This window comes from Poeciliopsis prolifica, unplaced genomic scaffold, assembly GCF_027474105.1.
Source record: "Poeciliopsis prolifica strain line A6 unplaced genomic scaffold, Auburn_PproV2 SCAFFOLD023, whole genome shotgun sequence".
Classification (NCBI taxonomy): Eukaryota; Metazoa; Chordata; class Actinopteri; order Cyprinodontiformes; family Poeciliidae; genus Poeciliopsis; species Poeciliopsis prolifica.
The window spans coordinates 2,799,261-2,817,257 of record NW_026562398.1 but is presented as its reverse complement, the minus strand read 5'-3'; the positions used below and the strand labels follow the sequence as shown (position 1 = coordinate 2,817,257).

Here is a 17,997-nt window from a genome sequence, read left to right as displayed (position 1 = left end):
TTTTTATTACTAAGCTAAGAACTAGTTTTTATCGCGGAATGTGTCGGTGCCTTCTCACGTCTTAATTGAAATTCCATTACGCGGAGCAAGCGTGCAGGTGTTCGGCGATGCTAATTAAATCAAAACAAGCTGAGGTTCACGTGGAAAGTGTTCACAAACTACTGCGCTGAATAAAAAGACATCCTCGCTTTAAATGTAAGTTTATTTGGTTTGAAACCTTAAGATGTATTTATTTGTAGAACTTTGCTAGTTTCTTTCAGTGTACGATGCGCACGCGGAGTAACAAAATTTAGCCAACGACTGTTTTAGCTTGATGTTTTTTTCTATGAAAATTTTTTTGCTTGTACCGTTAGCTACATCATTAGTATTTGCTTCCCCGTTTTTATGTTAAGATAATAGTTTTATCTAAATATGTCAGCTGAAAATCTGCTGTTCACTGTTAAACTACCACCAAGAATCAGGTTGCTTCTTTAGCGCTCTACGTTTCAATGTGAAATCCTCCTAATGCTACCAGAACGTTTCTAGTTGAGTGGAAAAAAGCCACCTCTCAGCAAATCTTTGTGAATTCTCTTTAAATGTAGTTTATACCGAGTTGTTTACATAAGTGATAATATAATCAAGTTAATTCAATTTTTAAAAAAGTTTAGATTACTCTGTTTTAAGCCTTCACTTAACACAGAGACAGTTTTATTTTGACTAAGGCTCACAATAAAAACTTTATATTTAGGAATCGTACACAAGCCAAATTAAACAAGGGATTTCAATACCGAAATGTTAGCCCAATGAAAAGATGTGTGTGTGCTGCTAAATGCACTAAATATCTGGTCCTGCATGAATTGCTGCAGCAGTAAGGAGGGGATCTGTCTCTGTAGATGCACCGATTGCCGTTTTCTGGTCGATTATTGATCTTTAAGAAGCCTGTCTGCCAATTCAGAAATTTTTAGTGTTTGAAATGTTGCTAAATATAGCAAGAAATTCACTGAGTTAACAACAGTGGAGTGACCATTGCTAACTACAAATGTGCAGACATGACCTGGTGAGTAGGTCTGTCAGTCAGACCTCTCAGAGTAGAGCAAAAGAGGACAGTGGTTCACATGGCCGATCACCGAACTTCCAAAATTAAGGCAATTGGGGGCCAATTTACTAGAATGAAAACGTGGTTGGTTTGAAATATCCACTACTAGATGAAAAAACAAACTGTATTCTGATTTGGCAAAACATTTGTTTTAATCCATAAAAATATGATAGTAGCTATTCAAGGCATGTTAAACTTGCTGTTATATCTGACATGTTTTCAATGGATGGCATGGTCAGAAATTTGGCTCATTGTTTTAAAATATGTATTAGTTCTATACTTTAAACTATATATTACTACACATTGTGGTAATATAAGCTTTAGAAATGTTTTCTCATTCATTGCAAAAAACTAAGTTATTGGGTAAGACTATTTTGCTTATTAGTTAACTACAATGATACCATGTTTAATAAACTTGAAATTGGTGTGTTTGGCAGTGTGCGCAGATGCCATGTTACATATTACCACCATCCATAAAAGTGGTAATATATGCCACCTTATGGGTACATTACCTTTATATCCATAAAGGTAATATGTGGAAAGTATGAGGTAATGTAAGATCGCATGGTAGACATCTTTGCTGAGTTTGAACTTTAGAAAAAACAGTGACTTCACACAAGCAGGTGACATTGCTGCATAAACCAGTGTCATGTTTAAAGTCTTTACATAGACTTTAAACTAAACATTAGTGATGGGTAAATGAGGCTTCATGAAGCACTTGAACTCATAGCAAAACAGTATTGATACTGTGTCACTGAATACTGACATCTGCTCGACATTAAAAATCCCTACAGGCAACATAGTTGACAGACTGATTTGATGACTTAGTCTGTACAATAAGATTTAACTCATTGTATTTTATTGTATATTATATATTGTATTATGTCATATCTTAAGTTAAATTCAAAATATATTTGATATTCTTAGATACAGTCAATAAATAATGTGATCATGTAGCATAAAGCGAAAATTTAAGTGAACACGTTTGGAATGAGAATGTTTGTGGACTGTTGTTTTGTTTTTCTTTTCCACAAATTTTCATTAAAAAAAAGTTTTTCCAACATTTTGAAATTTAATCTGTTACGCTTTTTTGACACAACTTCTCCTGCTGTAGAAAAAATGAAGTAAACAATACATTTGTATAAAATAATTCATAAAAAGCAATTGAGTAATTTGTAGGCTGGCTGAATACCTGAGTTTATCCTAGGTGTATCTGGGACTTCATTCTGATACCTCGCCCTATAATGCCTCAGCATTGAGGAGGTGGATTTATTTAAATAAGACAGTTCTGTCAAAGATATGCAACCCTTAATCTGCAGAACACGATATGAAGGTAACGTAAACTAATCTCAATGTGGAAACACTAAAATGTTTGGACAAACCGAGTTTAAAAATAGCAGGTGAAAATGTCACTGAGTGTAAGGTTATAAAATACTGAAGTAGCAGTAAAATATGCAGTAGTTTCCCTAAAGTAAACTAGCAATGTGTTCTACTCTCCATAACCCCCTTTTTGTTTTTTCATCCAGCTGGTACACAACATGAACAGCAGTGGTCCAGCGTATCCTCTGGCCTCTTTGTATGTTGGGGACCTGCACCCTGATGTTACAGAAGCCATGCTATATCAGAAGTTTTCTCCTGCTGGACCCATCATGTCAATCCGCGTGTGCCGGGACATCATCACCCGCAGATCCTTAGGATACGCCTACATAAACTTCCAGCAGCCAGCTGACGGTACTACAGCTTTTATTTAAATACAGTTGGGCACAACTTATTTACAGTCTTGATTTGAATCTGATAGAGGGGAGGTTTTCAAAGTGTGGGAGAGCTGGCCTTCCCTCTGAGAGCAAATTAACAACTATCCCCTGATATTTCTATTATTTTTCTTATTGACCTTACTATATTTTATGAGATTTACCTGCTTAAGCATGATGGCCTAATTTCTTCATCAGCATATCATCAGTTCTGCACAGGCATGATAATGAGCCATTCATTTAAGAAGGGATGCACCTAAAAGTTGCTGGGTGATGGACTTGCTAATCCAGATCTACAGAAATGTTTTAATACATGGATGCCCTTAATTATTTTGTTAAGCTCAGACTGTAAATTAGAAAACATTTGGAGTAGTACATACTGTGCTGTACCTGGTAGTACAGAGGGTACAGTATTACATTTGTATGTAAAGTTGTGGCTTATTTTTGGTACTTCTTCCTTCCTCATCGTGTTTTAATATTTTAAAACAATTTTTAGCGGAGTGTGCCCTAGATACGATGAACTATGACGTCATTAAGGGTCGACCCATTCGGATAATGTGGTCTCAGCGTGACCCAGGTCTCAGGAAGTCCGGTGTGGGAAACATCTTTATCAAGAACATGGATGAGTCCATTGACAATAAGGCGCTGTATGATACCTTCTCTGCCTTTGGCAATATTTTATCCTGCAAGGTAGGCCTTTTTTTTTTTTAAATATATATATATATTTTTTAAGATTGTTGTAAAAAAATTTCGTTTTTTAGCATGACTCAAAATATCTGGATATTTGTAGGTTGTCTGTGATGAGAAAGGATCAAAAGGCTATGGCTTTGTTCACTTTGAGACTCAAGAGGCTGCAAATCGGGCCATTGAAACAATGAATGGGATGCTTCTGAATGACAGAAAAGTGTGAGTAAACTTTCACTGAAACTGTTTTTGCAAATAAGTCCATCTGAGGGCTACAGTCTCACTTGTTGCACTGGTGGCACCTAACTTTTTTTTTTCAGTGAGCCACAACAATACTGAGGTTCACTCAATTTCTCACAGTTTCTGTCCTCCTTCTTTCTAGTGGTACTGCTTCAGGAATGATTGTCTTGAATGCCTTTGATTGTTATGCATCATTTTGGCTGTCTTTTTTTTTTCCTAAGGCCTGCAAGCTGGGCTAACCAGAGTTGTGAAAATGTTCACATTGTGACCTATAAAGGCCAGAATGTGTACCTTTTGTGGTTTAAAGAAGATGCATAACGTTGCCAACGGCAGAGAAGTCCTCTAGGGTTAGGTGGTTTTTGACTACATATCATATTGTAGTCAATACGATATATGTTTCAATTCCATCCATGGTACTTTAAAGAAATATAAGCTGCAGAAATAGTGTAGTTAGGATTCTATTTGCTTCTCACCCATAATTCACTTAGTGAAAATCTGTCATTAGATGATGTTGTATGGTTAGGTTGAATTAATGTGCACTGTTCCATATTTTATTTTCTTATTGTGGGTCTTTTTCCTAACAGTGGAACTACTCCACAGCAGAATTTGCAGCAGAAAAAGAGATGTACAGAAATTTGTTCACAAACCTAAGTTCTTGTTTTAGTCCAGCAGTTTAGCTTCTGTTGTTTGATGAATTTAAAACTAATACAAATTGTCACAGCTACTGAACTGATGCACTTGCGATGTACATGGATGGTTTGAATCAGATAATCTTAACATCTGTAATTTCCTCTGATTCTTATTAAGAGTTGAGTATGTCACCTGTGGCTGGGGAGACAAATGATCACCTTACTTTATGAGTACAAAGTGTCATATCTAAGGGAAGCTCTGATTGGTGTTGATGTTCTACCTGGAATGAGAGTATAAAATACAGTTTAACAGAAATGCAAAAAGTTAGGCGCACCAGTGCAATGAAGGAGAAAAAAGTGATTGCACTCCAAAGACGTTGTCATACGTGTGACCAGGTTGGTCACTCATGAGCCCTTTCGTCTAAACCAGGCCAGGCAAAGAAGTTAGCAGATTTTAATTGTGCTGCTTTTTTAAGAGAGAATTTTTTTCAGATGATTTCTCCATGTGTCTTTTTGTTGTTGTTGTTGTTTACTCAGTCAAAAGACGGGTAAAAAGGAATCTGGCATTATCAACCCAAAGGACCGTTTCCTGTGGGAAAAATGTCAGTTCTCCCAGCTTAGGTCAGCAAATAGGTAGGATCTTTGTCTAGGTTTGTTGTTCATGTTTGTATTTTAATTAGCCAGGAAGGTAAAACTGATTGACAAACTATTTGAAAGCTGTAATTAAACCATATCAATTCTGAAGTTGAAGTATCAAGTGTTGTGTTTGTGGATTGCTAAGATATTGTTACATTTTCTCATTAAACCAAAATCCTCATATTTTATTGGAATTTTGTGAGACTTAAGCACAAAGTAGTGGGTGGAAGGAAAGCGATAAATACCTTTTAAAAACTCTTCTAAATTAAAATCTATTCTCTTCAGTAAATGCAGTGTTCAAACACCTTATGCTGTAATTACCATAAGTGGTGAGTCAGGGCAGGGATGTCCAAAGTGCGGTTCTGTATGGCCCTGATCAGTGTTGACAACTAGCACAAAATAAGTCTGCCAACAAAGGTGATTGATACAGATAATGTTTCTTAAAAATATTTATTTGCATGATTTTTTTTTATTAACCTTTATTTTTTTCAATTTAATAGCAAATTGGACCACAAATATTCAGCCGGTTTCTGTGTCTTTAAAGCATTTTAAGCCTAACAATTGTAGTGCACATGACAAGGCATTTTTTGATGGCAGTTCATTGCACTAAATTTCATTTAGGGGTGTTGGAGATGCCTGAATACAAGTAACAACACTTGTGAAATCATTTATTATTGTTCTCCCACTTCACAATTATGCAATGTTGATTTGTCACCTGAAAATAATATAGTAAAGTATGCTGAGGTTTGTGGGAAAAGTATGGAAATTGAGTCCAGAAATCACTCCTAATTTTAAGAATTAAAAAGTTCCTAATTTAAGAAAAGCTCAGACACAGATTTATTCAAACTGGGTTTGAGTTTTAGATTAAAAATCAAAAAATGCATTGACAGTTTTATTTCTTCAAGTTTTTATAAACAAAGTTGTCAATCTGTATTCAATGTAAGTCCAATTCACATTTAAACATTTTTTGAATATGTTTTGAATTGAGTCTAATACAAGTTGGTCTAGATAACACAAAATGTCAATACTGAATCATAATCCAACCTCAGCTTGATTAAACATATTGTACATGTAAATCTGACATATTTTTGTCTTTAATTTGTTGTCATCTGGTTGGATTCCTTGGCTCTGTCTCCAGGTTTGTTGGCCACTTCAAGTCTCGCAAGGAAAGGGAGGTCGAGTTCTTTTCTAAAGCTATGAAGTTCACCAATGTCTACATCAAGAACTTTGGAGACGACTTCACTGACGAGAAACTGAAGGAGGTTTTTTCTGCTTTTGGTAAGGAGATTCACATTCTTGTTGATGACTGGATCTGCCAGGGCAATGTGCTTTATTATTAGTACATCTTAACCTGTTTGCCTTCAGGGAGGACCCTCAGTGTGCGGGTGATGAAGGATGAGAAAGGCCAGTCCCGAGGGTTTGGGTTTGTCAACTATGCTCATCATGAGGATGCTCAGAAGGTAGCAAATGCCAGTGGACTTTGTTTTTATCAGACTGACTACAAACCAGTCTTTTAAACAATGAACTGTGGCTATTTGTACTGTAAATCGACAGTATATGTTAATCTGCTTTTTATTTTTGAACAAAACCATCTCACCTTTTATTTAGGATTAGATTCTGAAAAGATGAGGTAACAAAATTGAAGAACAGGATTTCTGTGGGGTATCTAAAGAAAGTAAAGTCCAAATTTGAAAATCACAATTCAGGCTTTACGTTACTGAATTATTTTGCTAGTCTTACATGATTTTAAATGCCTTCTGATGAACAGAGAGATATAAAACTATCATTTAAAGATGCCAGGAGTGTCTACAATCAGTGGTGAGAGTGACAGTTTGTGCTGTTCACTTGAGCTGCCATTTTGTTGTAGTGCCTCTAAATGGGTTGTTAGAAATGTTGATATGTTTCATGGGGCCAGGTTTTAATTCACCACTATCTGTTACTTATATTACAATTTTTCTGTGCTATGCCCTCTGCTTTTTTGTCATCGCATCTTTGCCTTTGTAGTGAAGATGTAATGAGAAGTTATGATTACAGCAGCAGCTAAATGAGCGGCATTTAGGTGAAACTTAAGGAGCTTGTTCAGTGTTTATAATTGAAAACGGAACAACATGAAGACCATCTAGAATCCACGGTGGACTCCATTTGGACAGTTTCACTTTCCTGTTCTGGGATCCCTCTGCCATCTTTATTTTTGTATCAACTAGCTCTGCTTAAGGATGACCACTGGCACCCCCTCCTGGACGGTGGAGGGTTTAAGTGAATGTGATTAACTGATTGGTACTCATTTTAATCTAGTGAACCATTAATCAACAATTATTGATTAATTGTTTGCTCCTTCTGCTTGTTTCCCAGGCTGTAGATGAAATGAATGGAAAGGAGCTTAATGGGAAGACCATCTATGTAGGTCGCGCTCAGAAGCGTATGGAGCGGCAGGGGGAGCTGAAGCGCAAGTTTGACCAGATCAAACAGGATCGCATCCAACGCTATCAGGTGTGGCTGTGTTTGACCCCAGGTTACCAGAATTGTAGATTTAATCAAATTTGAGACTTCAAAGATGATTTGAAGTGTCTTTCAGGAGAATGTTGTTTTTATAACATTCTCTTGAAAGACACCAACGTTCTAAGTTATAGTTTCAGCGTTGATCATAACTGAATTCCTCGGACATGTTTAACATGTTTCTAAATGTGAATGAAAGAAGGAACAAATAATAATTTGATGCTCTTTTTCATGGTTCAGGGGGTGAATCTCTATGTGAAGAACTTGGATGATAGCATAAATGATGAAAGACTCCGGAAGGAATTTTCTCCTTATGGTACAATCACAAGTGCTAAGGTAATATGTCTGCAAAATCCACCCAATGATGGCTATAAAAATTATATACATATATATTGACAATTTACTGCATTGACCATTGATTTTTTTGAACCTATTCTCTCTCATTTACTGCAGGTGATGACTGAAGGTGGCCAAAGCAAGGGCTTTGGCTTCGTCTGCTTCTCGTCTCCAGAGGAAGCAACCAAAGCAGTGACTGAAATGAATGGAAGAATTGTTGCGACCAAGCCGCTATATGTTGCGCTGGCGCAAAGGAGGGAGGAGCGTAAAGCTATTCTAACTAACAAGTACATGCAGAGACTTGCTACCCTGAGGACCATGAGCAACCCCATCATCGACTCGTACCCCCAGTCGGGATACTATATGACCGTACCACAGGTATGAATATTTGGACTGTTAAGAGGAGAATCATGAACATGATTATCTGATATCAATCATCTACCTTGTAGAATGTGTCAAGCAAAAGAACAAAAAATATCCTCTTCTTTGGTGGCTTCAAAACAGCAAATTAGCATACATTTTTTCATAAACTTTAACTTTTTGCCCTGAAAACTATTCATCGAAACAGTTTTTTTCTATTTAATCCTGTGCATAGTCTCTCAGGGATTTGAAATAATCCAGTGGCCTTATGTGCTTTCCGTTCAGTCAAAACAAACCCTTATTTTGCAGCCTCCCACTCGATCTTTCTACAACCACAGTGCTGTCAACAACCTGAGACCAGTCCCTCGATGGATGGGGCAGCCGCCCAGAGCCCGGGGTGAATTTCTTCAATTCTTTATTTCAAGGAAACAGATGTTTTTTTGCTTTTTTTTTTTTTTTTTGATATTAGGTAAATAAAAGTGTTCATGCATCCAGGACCTTACTCAGCCCAGTATACAGGGAGTCCTCTTCCTCGCCGTGGTTCTCCAACCATCACTACAGTCCGACAAGCTTCCACTCAGGCTCCACGCATCATAACCTCTTCACAAAAGACGAGTACCAGAACTATAACAATATTTTTTTCTAGATAATTTAATTGAAGTCTTACTGATTGACGTGTTGGAGTTCTTCCTTCAGATAACATAGGGACGCAGACTGGAGGAGTGCCCAGAGGAAATCAGTACAAGTATTCGTCTGGAGTGAGAAACCCTCTGCATGTCGTTACGGTTCCGGCTCCCATGACGAGACCACAGGTACTGCTGCTGGGCCTCCATTATGTGACTCATAAACTGGAATGTTCTAACTCTTCAAAAGGGAGTTTTGATGCGTTTCAAAATGATATGCATAAAAAATATTGTCTTTTAGTTTCCCCTTAAAAGATGTCATTGGGTTTTTAAGTTGATCTGTGCAAGTCTGACATTATTTGTGTTGTGGTTTTTACATCAAAGCTTGAGGGTGTATGTGGGAACATTGTGAGCTTTTTATTTGTGGTTAGGACTACATAAATGAATAAAACTGCAATAATGAATGTGGTGACTGCTTACATTCTCAGGTTGGTCCTGTGGCTGAACCAGCAGTTCACATTCCAGGCCCGGAGCCTCTCACCGCTTCAATGCTGGCTGCAGCTCCACTCATGGATCAGAAACAACTTCTTGGTCTGTCTTCGCTCAGTTTATCCTTTCCCTTTATCAGGAATAAAGGGAAAGGCGGTTTCTATACCTCCTTCGCTCTGCTGTGACACAGGGGAGCGACTGTATCCACTGATTCACGTCCTTCACCCAAACCTGGCAGGAAAAATTACAGGGATGCTGCTAGAGATCGACAATTCAGAGCTGCTGCACATGCTGGAGTCACCGGAATCTCTGAACTCGAAGGCACATTCATTTTTCATTCAGTCTCTTCAGATTTTACACATCTTTCATTAGGACAGACCGTCATCATGGACTGTGTAGTGCACAACTCAGCCCAAAAAGAATCTATTATCAAATAGTGTTGATCCCCAAGTTGTATAAATAACACCTGCAGTATTTTTTGTGGATTCAAGAATGAGATTAAGGCAAAATATAGTGAAATATTTTCAATTTGCCCATTTTTCTTGTTTTGGTGAATTGAATAGGTTTATTCTCAATGAGAATTGGATGCTGTTCTTGGTAATCCAGGAGTTAAGATGTTCTTTTAATCTCTGACCTGTTTCTTTCTTTCTTTCAGGTGGAAGAGGCAATCGCTGTCTTGCAGGCTCACAAGGCAAAAGAGTGTTCTCCAAAAAAGTGAAACAATTTAAGGTCAGCTTTAAATCTTTTAAATGCATTTGCAGCATTTTGTTCATCATAAGAACAACATGCTGGCCATAAGAACAAAATGGATTGCAACATTTTTGTTTTTTTTACTATAGTTAGGTATATTTGTTAGACTGTTTAATCGTTCTAGTGTTTCAGTCATTAACAATTCAAGCTATAAAAAGTAGTAGAGGTGTAATTACTGATAAGTCAGGTGGGTAATTTTTCAAAAATATTGAAGACTTTTTGATCTTTAAATCCTACATATCTGGATTCTGCTATTGCACCTGAATTGTCCCCCAGTTACAATTGTCTGTGGGACAATAAAGGCTATTTCTATTCTATTTGATTTAAATTGGCTCAAAATTTAACTGTTGGTAGCTTTTGATGCATTTTACTTGCAGTACTTCTCAATTGCAGGTGTTTTTAAAACTGATACTTTATGTAGTGATTTTTATTGAGGCAAATAATCTTTAGTGCAAGATGCATAGTTGGGCACAATACAGCTGAGTAAATATATAAGTAATTGGCTTTTATTTTTTGGAAAGATTACTCACCAGCTAAAAATAGGGACGAATAAATAGTTTATTCATGCCATATTTTTACCAGTTAGATGAGCACAAAGACCTAATTATGTGTTTTGTTTTCCCCAGGTCTGAACATTGTTCTAGAGGACTAAAAAGGTTCTAAGTATCAATTTTGGGAAAAAAAAGAGCAAAGAATAAAACTCTTGACATGTATAGAATGATAGTGAAATGTTTCTGAAGTTAAAGCTATTTTGTTGTTGCAGTGACTTTTGTTAGATAAAGTTTCCAGAATATGCATTAAATTTGTGTTGTGTCATTTTATCAATGTCAAAAGTGAATACTTCTATATCAATCCATCCATCCCCTGGTTTGCATTTAATCAATTTACATAACAGGACCAGAGTTTAGAGCTGGTCAAATATTGAAATATCTTTATTGCTTCATCTAGAAGTGCATCACAGTAAACTGGAAAACCACTAAAGGGTTATTCAGTAATTCCATTCAAATGGTCAAACTTGTAATTTATTAGACATTGATGTATGAAGTGCTGTAAGATAACAGCTAATGACAACAAAAATTAGCTTCCTAGAAAATTACAAAACCCTTTCACCCCCCGCCCCCCAATTCATTGTCGGCATGTACTGTACTGTGTTTGTACTCATTACTTTGTCAGGGTCTCCTTCGCTACATCAGTGGAGACAAACTGCTTGTGGCTCTGAATAACAAATACCAGGTGTCTTCATTGTGGCCTTAATCTGATTCCACATTGGCTGTTTTCTCATCCTGTTGACAGACTTATAGATTGTCTCAGGGTCTAGGTTTTGTAGTTTACATCAAATCAAGTGCCATAGTTGTTAAATTACTCAGCAGTTTAAGGTTTATCACTAGAGGAAAGCATGAAATACTTTAAAAACAAACCTGGTGGACAGCTGCCCTCATGTTGGACAGGACAATACACTGGACCAGCAGCTGACATGACTCCCAGTAGAAATTAAACACTTTGACCTCAACTAATTTGGGGACTCTCCAAACTTTAAGGATCTTGATTTCCACATATAAAATCTGAAGAGGACTGAATTAAGTGCAACAATCCAAACCCTCTATCCAAGGTAAGATTTGATAAATCTATGTGGCAACTCTCACAAAACCTGAATTGATGTTGCTTTAAGTTTGCAAAAGTGATGGTTCTTTTACAAACAGCATTCATGGAGTCCATTTCTTGATCTGTTTAACTTCAGTGCAGACAGTTCAGAGTTGTACTGTTTTCCTTTACTCTGTTTTCTATTTTGTTTATTTACTGGCAAGCCAGAGTATGTGCATTGGCCTGCATAAAACAAATCTTTTTGAAAGATGACTTCTTGTAGCACTGCTTTGATGTAAATTGTAGTTATGAAATTTGATAGAACAGGAAGATGATTCCTGGTAGCTTCATGCTAGATTCTTATTTGCATCTTTCAACTGCTGACGAAGTTGCCACATTGTTCATTTAAAGAGTGCTTAAGATCAGTGTACTTCCAAGTCTATTTCACACCCACATACACCATGCAATTAATATCAGAAATACATTTTATCTACAGATAAATTTCAAATTTTTGCTAATTCACTTACCATGCACAAAATGTGACTTCCTGGTGTCCTTGGTAAAATGAAAACCATAGGCTCCAATGCTGCTATTAAGACTTTAATCACAAATTGAACCTGGCCTGACAAACTCAAATGGGAACAAAAGAATGAACTGAGGTTTGCCAGATTTATTGGAAGCCTTCATACAAAAGAAATTATGGCTGTATAAAGTTACAAAGGATTACCATTGACATCAATATACTTTCAGCATTTTAGGTCAATTAACCCAACAGTATTCTGTAACTTCAAGGTAATGAATCTAAAACGGCTGAGTTTAACAAGCAGATAAGACAATATTTAAAAATGTACAGACCAATAGATATCTGCAGATTACTTTTCAGTGGTGGTTTACAACACAGACCACAAATCTGAAAAGCAACTTCAAAAAAGAAAAAAAATCTTGATAAATGTGAAGCCACTTCATCAGTACACAGCCAACTAAATTCCAATGCATTTTTGCTTCAATTGAGATTTTTATGAAATGCAAACAAATGTATTTACACAGATTTTCTGAGACACGTTTCAGACTATCGACGTGAAGGCATTAGAAGCTGCTTCGCCGTTACTGAATCTGGGAAAAGGTTGTGGTAGGTTGGTAAAGGAACATAAGCAGCCGTTATCATTTTACCTGAAAGGGGAAAAAAAACTGTCATTCAAAGCTTACAAGTCTCCATTTAGTGCTGCAGCAGTGACTTAACATACCTGCAAACCAGCGTCCATGAAGAGCATTTACTGTTGCCATTGCTGCAGGTATTGAGGGACACTTAACATACACATTACCCTGTGCACAAAAGAGACAACTCATTAAAATATGAAAGACTGTTGTAGACTATAGAACATTGCTGGATGATTACAAATTTACCTGAGGTGAGTTCCTGTCAACATAGATGTGAACGACTCCCCCATGCTTGTTGCATTCATCAATCACATCGTCTTGGATTTCAGAGGCCCAGTTAGGATCGTTCTCTCTGATGGAAAAGAACTAGGTAAGTATATCATCCCAGATGATATATGTGGTTATAGTCATGTTTTTTTTATTCCTTTGCTACCAAAAATATTTCACAAAGTAACTTCCTACATATAAATAAAACAGAAGGACGTAACAGCAGCCAAACACTTAAAGGAAATTTAAGATCTGTGAAGCAATTAGAAACGGTTCTTACGCCTGCGGGTTAAACAGGTTGGACAACTGCAGGCAGTGTGTGGCCAGCGGCTGTGATGGGAGGTTCAAGGCTTGGCTTGGTGCAGGACTCGGAACTATGAGAAGAATACAGATCTGTTACTGACATTTTTGTGGTGAGGTAGGCTGAGGGGACGGTAGGGTTACTATTTTGCTATTCACCTGCTGGAGGAGGTATGCCTCCAAAAGGTATGGATCCAGTCATCTGCAGAGCCTGCTGAGCAGCAGGGGGGATTTTCAAGCCAGTTCCTGTGGAGAAAGAGGAGCATTTTTCAACTTTAATGTGGGAATTAATTTATAACCAGGACTAAAAACACATCTGCATTTGTAACAAACCTTCCGCCAGCCGAGCCATGAGTTGCAGACGGCCTGTTGTGCCAAGGTCGATGCCAGTCCTCTCCAGCTCATCGTTGTCCAGAAAAGAACTAGCCGTGGAAGAATCTGAACGTTCTGTGACGTGTCCCACCTTCATGGGACGTCCTGCCAGTTCAAACCCGTTCAACTGCTCCAACGCCTTCTTTGCACACTCTGCATCTGCAAACTTTAAAGAATAAAGAGTCTAAAGTCTGAAGCTGGCGGAGAGCAGTGGTTCTAACAGCAAAGCTTCAGTTACCGATATGAAACCATATCCTTTGGATCTCCCAGTCTCGCTGTCCATCATGAGTTGGATCCCTTCAATCTACGAAAAACCAACAGGAAAAGATAAATATCAAAGCCACGAGATGAACATGCACCGTGAAACATAAATGATCTTTCTAACCTTTCCAAAAGGTTCAAAAATCCCTCGCAGCATTTCTTCAGTGATGTTAAAATGTAGTGAACCCACATAAAGTCTCATTGGACCTGCACTGCCCTTCTGTAGGTTATTGGCTGCAGCAGCAGCTCTATTTTTCTCTGCCTAGAAATAAATAAAAGATTTAATTAAACTGAGAAGAACAGTACAATAAATACCGTTTCCTTAATTATGTTTTGTCACGTAAAATGTATTTGTTCAACTTCTAGCAAAACTTCACGTCAGACTAATGTCTCTAAAGCGTCTACATTTTTGGAGGATTGAGCTGAACTGACCTGAGAAGCTTGAACAATGATGGGCACGCCTAAAAGCCTCTGGCCAGTTAGTCCAATTGCAAGTGGTACAGAAGACGACTCCACAAACTCTATGTATGCAATGCCCTTTGACCTCCGAGAGTTTCTGTCAGAGATGATTCGCACATCTCTGACCTGTAGTTTAAGTGAGAAGAAAAAAAAAAGACATAAGACAATTTCCAAATTAAAGCTGATCAGTCAGAAAATGTATCTAACGGAGCCAACCTTTCCAACAGCTGAGAAGAAATCCTCCAGGTCACGAGCTCTGATTCTAGCAGCGAGCTGCATGCAGAAAACTGTGCGGGCATCCCTTTCCTCTGGTGTCAGATTATCGATTGGTTGCCTTGATGACAATGACGGGAAGAAAAATGGTCAAATACAATTTTGTTGAAAGTCCAACAAACAGCAGCAACAACATGCTCATAAAATATCTGCTTAAAACAAAAGTCTTTGATGTCAAACATGAGAACAGGAAAAGCTTCTAACTTTCATACCCAAGCATGAAAACAAGCTGAACTGTTTGTTGAACTTACCTAACAGGACTCTTTTCTTTTTTGAAGGGACTTCGACTTCTGGAACGTTTTCGACTAAAATAATGAACAGGAAAAAAAAAAGTCAGCTTTTGTTTTGAATGTTACACTTGAATCACTGCCTCTCTAATCATCCTTATCAAACAACATATAACGTCCCCAGAACATGTATGCTCTGGCTGAGTGAATGTGCTACATTAAGAGTTGAGGAGTTACATACATGGGGCTCTTGCGTGCTTTGTAGCGCCCAGCCCGATCTCTGCTTCTGGAGCCGCTGCGATGGCGCTCCCTGCTGCGGCTGCGCTTTTTATCTCTGCTTCTGCTTCTTTTCTTGCTCTTCTTCCTGTCTTTGCTCCTGCTACGGCTTTTCTTCTTCTTTGAGCCTGGACTGCGGCTCCTACTCCGACTCCTTCTCTTCCTGAGGCACATCACAACCAGGAAGGAAGATTACCACAAGCAACATTTTTGCAAAGTGCAAAACTTTACTTGATCTAAATCTGTAGTGATTTAGATCAAGACAATTTCAATTTATTAATATGATGTGAATTCCAATACTTTTTTTTTTAAGGAAAATTCTGTGACCAATGACCAAAACTTACTTCTTGCCGTGTTCATCGTGTCCATTTGCATGATAGGACTTGTTCTCATCCTAAGCAAGGTTTATAGAAGAACATCATGAGGACGTAGATGAAACATTTCAAGTCGTCAAGGTAAAGGGGGTTGGGGGTGAGAAGAGAAAATGCAAAAATATATTCAATTAATAATAATTCATACTTTCTAACAAATCTGGACAGTTCTTCCACCACCCCAATACCTTCCTTTCCCCCCTCAATATAAGGCTGGTCAGTACTTAATGCTACAATGAAAAAGTTAAAGGGATGTCCAACATATTAGCAGAGTTCAGGAAGCTTTGATAACTGTCAGGTCCTCTCCACCATCCCCCCCTCCCCTAGCAGGTCGTACCAATGCCACTATTTGTGCCTAAACACGTGACCACGCATGGCCCATGGCCACTAAAAGAGATCCTGTGTGGTTGGTGTCAGTCCAGTGATCTTCACCCATTTTCGTTCTTGGACTGTAAGAGCTCGATGCCACCTCTGTCACACATCTTGCCCTGAAGCAAACAGGGATTCACACTTCTTAGTAATACTGACGCCCAAAAAATAAATAAAAATGATCAAAAAAAGCCACCTTTTAACACTAAAATTATCTGAAGATTGCATGAATATTTACAATTGTTTGTCTTAAGAAAAACAACAACTGAAAATACAAGGTTCTCTTAAACAACAATAACACTAAATATGTTGTATTTTACAGTCATTTCACTAAAATGTCATGGTAATATATTTTGTGTAGCATGCAATTAAATCAAGATGCTGAAAGAGGCAGTATTCATATTTACGAGAAAAATATTCATCTAAACTAACCAGCATAACTGGCATAATTAAACACTTTGTTAGGGGAATAAGGGCATTAAAAGTCTTTATGGCTCAAGGACGTCCTACTGAAATTCAGTAATCAAATATTTGAGGAAATGCATACAAGTAAAAATATAAACATGTTCTCCACACAATGAAATGTTATGAATATTCACAATTAAATGCACACTACAAAGGGGGATGGGAGTTAACAAGCCAATTGTAAATCTGAATACTGCCTCCTTTGCTGGACAGATAAAGATGGGCTCATCAACCATTGGCATTCACCTTGTTGGAACCGAATTGGGACTGGATGGTTCTAGGTTGAATCTCTTTTAGTCCTAAAGTGAACCACAGTACATCAGTATATGCGCAATAACTACCTTCCTTTTTTTTCACAGTTCACAGTGGAATCAAAGATGAATTCATGGGAGTAGAGGTGAGATATCATTAGGGAAGTCTATAAAGAGAGATAGATGTGGATTTATTTATATTTCTGTATTGCGTTTTTAAATAACTCAATCACCAGACACAACATTCAAGTGAACTTCTTCATAACAAAAATTTAAGATCTGAGCAAAACAAGGACTAAAACAGTTTACAGGCCCCATTTCTTCAACTCTCAACTCACCTTTCTGTAAGGCGCTTCCAGCATGGCCTCGACGTCAAAATCATCCGCCATTCCGATCCTGCAAATAAAAAAATAAAATACATATTTACATTAAAAAAAAACACCTAAAAATACACGAGAAGATTCCAGAAGGAGAGCGGAATACGGGTTAGACATGATGGGTGCTCCTATAGTATCAAAAACATTTACTTTTTCCATTTACACATATTTATTCAAGTTATTATTCAAATAATGGTACCAATTGTGAAGCAACGCGTATAACTACGGTCTGCTGAAATGTTTTAACACAATTCTCAAGCCATGCACGGGTTTACGTCGCTTCAAGCTATTGCTAACTAGCTATAGCTTTAGCTATCACTTTACCGTCACTTTAATTTTAACCAAGGTTGTTAAAACTAAGCTTGAACAAACAGACAAAGAGACTCTCGTTAAACAGATAAACCAGTAAGCATAATAAATAATGCTCAACTACTTAGAAACGGTTAGAGGGCCGCAGAATGCGTCTGGGTGGCTAAAACAAGCGTTTAGTTCAGGGTGCCAAAATGGCCACTGACTCGAAGCGTTTCCGCGGCAGCGAGCTGAATGTGGCAAACAATGACGTTACCGTCTGAAATGGAGGATATGCTCGGCCAAAGTCTGAATACCGCGGCTAATATGCTGCTGACGAGATTGGCGTCGACGGTTCTCTCCTTCTTAAACACAGATAGCAGCAGTGAAATAAGACGTTTCGAAGTTATGTAACCTTTTCTTTTTCCTCTTCGGTTATTTGAAGCTACTCGAGGCAGGTCGTGGCTTTACGCTCTCCTTCCGTCTCCTTCGTCTTCTTCTTCTTCGATTGTTGCTTCAGTGGTAAAATAATACAACATTACTGCCACCTGCTGGTTCCAAGTATACATTAAGAGTACATTTATGTCCTATCTAGTAGGGATTAAACGTTCAGATTAACACATATATTTTTTT

General features: G+C 37.8%; 2 protein-coding genes across 4 annotated transcripts; one reads left to right on the top strand and one right to left on the bottom strand.

The window, feature by feature from the left end:
• Positions 1-12: 12 nt before the first annotated feature.
• LOC129370332 (embryonic polyadenylate-binding protein-like) lies at positions 13-10,852 on the top strand. 2 transcript variants are annotated; one of them, XM_055046261.1, is made up of 17 exons: positions 13-195; positions 2,602-2,806; positions 3,323-3,516; positions 3,617-3,732; positions 4,917-5,012; positions 6,154-6,293; positions 6,381-6,475; positions 7,368-7,505; positions 7,752-7,847; positions 7,965-8,225; positions 8,517-8,604; positions 8,703-8,822; positions 8,904-9,019; positions 9,319-9,421; positions 9,510-9,640; positions 9,975-10,048; positions 10,696-10,852. In XM_055046261.1, exons 2-16 carry the CDS (start codon positions 2,614-2,616, stop codon positions 10,035-10,037), a joined length of 1,950 nt encoding a protein of 649 aa, XP_054902236.1. In that variant the 5' UTR covers positions 13-195; positions 2,602-2,613; the 3' UTR covers positions 10,038-10,048; positions 10,696-10,852. The 2 variants fall into 2 exon arrangements, with proteins under 2 accessions (XP_054902236.1, XP_054902237.1); XM_055046262.1 differs by lacking the exon at positions 4,917-5,012.
• Positions 10,853-12,305: 1,453 nt separating this feature from the next.
• Positions 12,306-17,872, bottom strand: rbm39b (RNA binding motif protein 39b). 2 transcript variants are annotated; one of them, XM_055046080.1, is made up of 15 exons: positions 17,780-17,872; positions 17,038-17,095; positions 15,588-15,637; positions 15,209-15,406; positions 14,992-15,045; positions 14,684-14,801; positions 14,441-14,593; positions 14,133-14,270; positions 13,986-14,051; positions 13,709-13,913; positions 13,535-13,621; positions 13,356-13,449; positions 13,055-13,160; positions 12,895-12,973; positions 12,306-12,820 (listed from the first exon to the last, which is right to left on the bottom strand). In XM_055046080.1, the coding sequence occupies exons 2-15, from the start codon at positions 17,086-17,088 to the stop codon at positions 12,720-12,722; spliced, it is 1,500 nt and encodes a 499-aa protein (XP_054902055.1). In that variant the 5' UTR covers positions 17,089-17,095; positions 17,780-17,872; the 3' UTR covers positions 12,306-12,719. The 2 variants fall into 2 exon arrangements, with proteins under 2 accessions (XP_054902055.1, XP_054902056.1); XM_055046081.1 differs by having other exon boundaries at positions 17,642-17,852.
• Positions 17,873-17,997: the final 125 nt, after the last annotated feature.